Genomic DNA, 5373 nt, shown 5'->3' with positions numbered 1-5373 from the left:
TATCTGCACAAGATGTTGAAAAGTGCTGAAAGTGAGGAAGTTCCTGCAAATATCTGCACAAGATGTTGAAAAGTGCTGAAAGTGAGGAAGTTCCTGCAAATATCTGCTCTATGAAAATGACAGCTATTTGGATATATCTGCAGCAAATATCTGAACAGAGCTATCCAGTTGCCAGGAATACCAAAGACACAGAAGGAACCACCACAATACGAAAATGGTAGGGTTCTTCGGCACCTCTGCTGCTTATGTTCATTGTCATTTGCAGCTCAGAAATGGATCAGTTCACAGTGAACTGATTAGACCAAACCACTACAGACCAAGAAGTGTGATCAGGTGCTGCAGCACAGCGAGGGGAAGGATCAGGGACTACTACTACCAGGTGCTTGGGGTCACAGTTCATTCCACACCTCAGGAGATAAAGGAGGCTTACAGGAAACTTCAGAAGCAACACCATCCTGACATTGCTGGCTACAAGGTGCATCAGTTTCCCTTTGCTTCATTTTACCTTCTGCTTTCGTTCTTTTTTTCCTGCCCAACTTGTTCATTTATTCGCAATTGGGGTACGCAGAAGAAAATAATATCTGTATTGCTATGCTGTGAGCTTTGAATATCAATTTTATTTTATAGCATGCTTTTTAGATCTAACCTTGAAAATTTGGTTCCTGAATGTTCAGGGTCATGACTACACCCTGTTGCTGAACGAAGCGTACAATGTGTTGATGAGGAACCTTTCCAGGCATGTTGATGGCAAGAGTAGAGCCGGCACTGGAAGCGGTTACACTGGGGATGGGTATAGCTCCTGGAATGGACCTGTGAGAAGCCAAGCTCTCTTTGTAGATGAGAACAAGTGCATAGGTATGTACTAGCATCAACATTTCTGTTCATAGAACATGATTACAGACTATAGATAACTCGGTGCATCACAAAAGGATGCAGGGAGTGCGTGCATCATGCTGCCAGGACATTTTCCATGGACGACGTTCTTGGCAGTGCGCATGTGGATATCCAGTTTGGAGACCTGGAGCAGCAGATTCAGGTTGTTTAGTTTGTTTTGTGACCCGGTAGCAAAGACATCACGTAGTGCTTGGCTGATCATATTAATTGATCGATTGAATTATGTTGTGCAAGGGCAGCTGGCTGTGGAGTCCTGCCCCGTGAACTGCATCCACTGGGTTGAGAGCCAGGAGCTGCCGGTGCTGGAGTTCCTGTCCCGTCCGCAGCCAAAGGAAGGCCATGGTATCTTCGGTGGAGGGTGGGAACGGCCTAGGAACGTGTTCGCAGCAGCCAAGAACTTTGCCAAGAGACTCGAAAGGGAGGAACAGGAACTGGAACGGGAGCAATCCTCCAGAAGCCACGGTGGTAAAACGAATCAGTGTTGGTCACTTCAAATGTTCTCGCCAGAAACGTGAAGATCGCGTCTGTTTGAATATGTTGCAGGGCATGCAGATTGCGAAGCTGAAACGGAGGCGCAGGCCGAGGCAAGGCACCGCGCAGGGGAGGAACTCAGATGGAAACCTCTGGTTGATATTTGGAATGGATTCAGAGGCTGGAGGAAAGGCGGAACAGATCGGTGAATTGGTAGTTCGTTGTTGACTACTTGACTTGTGGTTGGTTATTGATCCTAGCTGCAACCAGAAACCATGGCCAACATTTGCAACTACAGAAAAGATTATTAAAAGTATAAATAATGGTAAATGAGTACACGATGTTTCTTGGCATCATCATTTGCATTTATTCCGATGGGATATGTCCTAGGAACACATTCACTCCTACAAACTAAACGTGCATGATGTTTTATAGCCCAAATGCTTGTAAATCTGAAGAGAGCTTAATTTACCTGTTAATTCCAGGCAACTCCAGACAAACGGATTGACTACAGCCACCACAATGAGAAAACACACCTAAGCCTCTGTTTGGCTCAGCTTTTGCAAGAAATACCTATTCACTCCGACCGTAACACCAGTCCGGCCACAAACCACCATCACCATGAGCTTTTGACTGCACCACCTCATCCCCTCCTAGATTCGGCCACCATCACCACCTCCTCATCACCTACCCTTTACAAATATGGCTCGATGATGGGACAGTTTTTGTGCCTACATCCACATGGAGCTCAAGGCGTCGCTAGAGCATGAAGGCATAGATGGTATGGTGCTGGATGGTATTGTGCATGCTATCACAAAGGCCGCAGCTCTTGAGATGCGAGAGCACTGGAATTGTGTCACCATCTGCTACTTTGGGCCCAAGGCCAATGTAATAGCTGATGGGCCTGTGCGTCGGGAATGGGCCTGTGTACCCTGTAATCGCTGGTTGCCTGGCCAGTTAAGGCCTGTGACGCGAACAGGCATGGAAACGAACGAGAAACCTAAACTGAACTATCTCCTTTTTCCTCCGTTCTTCCAGAGGCGGCGCCGCCGTTCTCTTGCCGCGCGCGACGCCGGCGCCCCTTTTCCTCCCTACAGCCATCGTGGTCCGTGACATCCGGTACCAGAGCCAATCGGAGCAACTACACCGCCGGATTCGACCTGGCGCCACCGCAAAACAAGCTGCAAGCCCCGGCAAAGGCCACTTCCACCACCACCACCGCCGCCACCATACTGCCACATACTCCGTCGCCCAGTACACCACCACCACCGCCACCCCTGCCACCACAACCGTCACAGCAAGCGAAGAAACCGAGAGCGCCGACCCTCACCTATCGTATGGCATCGACAGAGGAGAAAATCGATCTCCTGGTCCAGGAGGTCAAGAAGCTGCAGTTGGAGCAGGTGAAGCTGATTACAAAAGTGGACGCCATCAATACATAGAGTATCACCGCGGAAAAGACGGCGAGTGACCTCCGGACGCCGTCATAGCTCGGCATATTTCTGGGTTGGATAGTTTGTTCAGACAGGGAGAGAGTGTGCCGTCTTGGTGAGCCTATCCACGATGACCCAGATGAAATCATGCCTTTGAGAGATATTTGGCAAACCAACAATAAAATCCATGCTGATATCCTCTCACCAAGAGGGTATAGGTAGTGTTGAAGAGTACATGCTACTTTCAAGTGGCTTGCTTTCATCCTCTGGTATGTGTCGCACTCTCCGGCTTCATCCCAGTTCACCGAAAATTTTGTCGGAGGTTGTGGTACATTTTAGTGCTACCAGGGTGAATAGAGAATTTGGAGAGGTGTGCCTCATCCAAGATTTGCTTTCGAAGATTGGAACTGTCGGGGACAACTAGTCGGTTATGGTACCATACCACTCCCTTCCAGTCCTGTCAGAAATGCTTATACCCATCATCCTTTTGTGTCAGCTTCTTCTTGATAAGTTTTATCCCTTTATCTTCTAACCGTGCCATAACTATTTGGTTGTGCAGGGTGGGCTCAACAGAGATGTGGTTCAGCATGCTGTGAGGAACAATCTCCAAGTTAAGCTTCCTCATCTCGTGACACAAGGTCTTTGCAAAATTCTCTGCGGAAAGGCAATTGCAATGGGCCTTGCGGCTAAAAGCATCCGCAACCACATTTGCTTTTCCGGGGTGATAGTGCACCTATAGATTGTAATCTTTTATTAACTCTAACCATCTTTTTTGATGCATGTTCAAGTCAGCTTGGGTGAAGATGTACTTTAGACTCTTATGATCGGTATAAATATTGCAGTGAGTACCCATCAAATAGTGTCTCCACATCTTCAGAGCATGAATTACTGCTGCTAACTCCAGATCATGTGTTGGGTAATTCTGCTCATGCAGCCATAATGCTCGTGAAGCATAGGCAATGACCCGATTGTCTTGCATAAGAACACATCCGAGCCCAGTGCCAGAAGCATCACAGTAGACGTCAAAAGGCTTGGTGTTATCTGACTGGGCTAAGACTGGTGCTGAGGTTAATTACTTTCTCAAGGTGTAGAAAGCTTCTTCGTACTTCTCGCTTCACACAAACTTGATCCCTTTCTTTAGCAACTCGGTCATTGGCTTAGCTATCTTCGAGAAATCCGGAATGAATCGTCAGTAGTAGCCTGCTAGACCAAGAAAACTTCTGATTTTATGCACTAAAGTGGGCGACTTTCAGTCCATCACTTCCTGCACCTTGCTTGGATCAACTGTTATGCCTTCGCTGGATATAGTGTGCCCCAGGAATTTCACACTATCCAGCTAAAATTCGCACTTGGAGAATTTGGTATACAACTGATGATCTCTTAGTCGCTGAAGAACAATGCGGAGGTGTTCATCATATTCCTCCTCATTCTCGGACTACATGAGGATGTCAATGAAAACCACGACGAACTTGTCAACCTCGAGCATAAATACCGAATTCATGAGATACATGAAGTAGGCTGGAGCATTTGTAAGCCCGAAGGACATGACCAAGTACTCATATAATCCATACCGTGTAGAGAAAGCGGTCTTACTCTACAAGAAACCATTTAATCTGTGACGAACCAAATTTATCACAGATCGCTGAAAAATCGTCATAAAGCAGTGTCTATGACGATTTCAGATAACGTCATGTATTGAGCGTCATAGATTAAATCGATCGACGTTTTCTTCAAAATCATCACAGATCAGCACAATCTATGATGTTTTCTAACTGTCACAAAACACCCTCAGGCCCGTGCAACCCAGCCCAGGCCCAGTGTTTGTGACGAAAATAAACGTCACATATGGTTGCCACGTGGCGGCCAACATGACTAGTGATGTAGATAATGATGATGACGTGGCTAGTGACGTGGTTGATGACGTGGACGATGACATGGCTAGTGACATCATTGATGATGTGGCCAGTGACGATGACGTGGACAATAACATGGCTAGTGATATATCTGCTGATGTGGCATTCACGGCCCATTGGTTAATAGGCCCATTATAGAACTGGGTCACTCAGTTGGGTCATTTTTTTAGCCCACTGTATCAGATCGAAAACCACTAAATAGGCGTATTAAAAATTGAGCTCACAAATTCAATCTAATTTCTCAGCCCATATATCAGAATGATCATTACAACCCAGAATACATACCGAACAGATACAATCTCAGGTTTACATTCAAATCAGATACAACAGCAATTACATTCATGTTTCATCTTTGCTTTCAGAAACAACAATAGTTCCAGAAACACAAACAGCAAAAATTCCAGATACAACCTGAGCCGCAGACTTGGATTGTTTCACCTTCTTTTGGTTGTGCAGCCAGTTAGTTTTCCATTTCAGCCTAGCAAGCGAGCAGCAAACATGATTCAGGATCATGGGGCAGTTTAAAATATCCAAATGAAAATAGCACAATGCAAGTGGAGATACAGGTTTGTCTTTATCCAAATAGTAGAGTACAGGTTTAGCCACGCAGATTCCAAAAATAAATTTGACACAGGAAGTTTATGCCAGAAATAATACAGCCA

General features: G+C 46.0%; 1 protein-coding gene across 3 annotated transcripts; it reads left to right on the top strand.

Annotated features, from left to right (window-relative positions):
* The first annotated feature begins 61 nt into the window (after nt 1–61).
* On the top strand, nt 62–3655 carry LOC117852291 (chaperone protein dnaJ C76, chloroplastic). 3 transcript variants are annotated; one of them, XR_011898030.1, is made up of 7 exons: nt 62–475; nt 675–855; nt 930–1036; nt 1134–1359; nt 1438–1690; nt 1851–3231; nt 3358–3655. XR_011898030.1 is itself a non-coding variant. In XM_034734316.2 (5 exons), the coding sequence occupies exons 1-5, from the start codon at nt 215–217 to the stop codon at nt 1572–1574; spliced, it is 909 nt and encodes a 302-aa protein (XP_034590207.1). In that variant the 5' UTR covers nt 62–214; the 3' UTR covers nt 1575–1718. The 3 variants fall into 3 exon arrangements, 2 of the variants coding, with proteins under 2 accessions (XP_034590207.1, XP_034590205.1); XM_034734316.2 differs by lacking the exons at nt 1851–3231; nt 3358–3655 and having other exon boundaries at nt 1134–1356; nt 1438–1718; XM_034734314.2 differs by lacking the exons at nt 1851–3231; nt 3358–3655 and having other exon boundaries at nt 1438–1718.
* Nucleotides 3656–5373: the final 1718 nt, after the last annotated feature.

This window comes from Setaria viridis, chromosome 4, assembly GCF_005286985.2.
Source record: "Setaria viridis chromosome 4, Setaria_viridis_v4.0, whole genome shotgun sequence".
Classification (NCBI taxonomy): Eukaryota; Viridiplantae; Streptophyta; class Magnoliopsida; order Poales; family Poaceae; genus Setaria; species Setaria viridis.
This window is presented reverse-complemented; position numbering and strand designations above follow the sequence as displayed.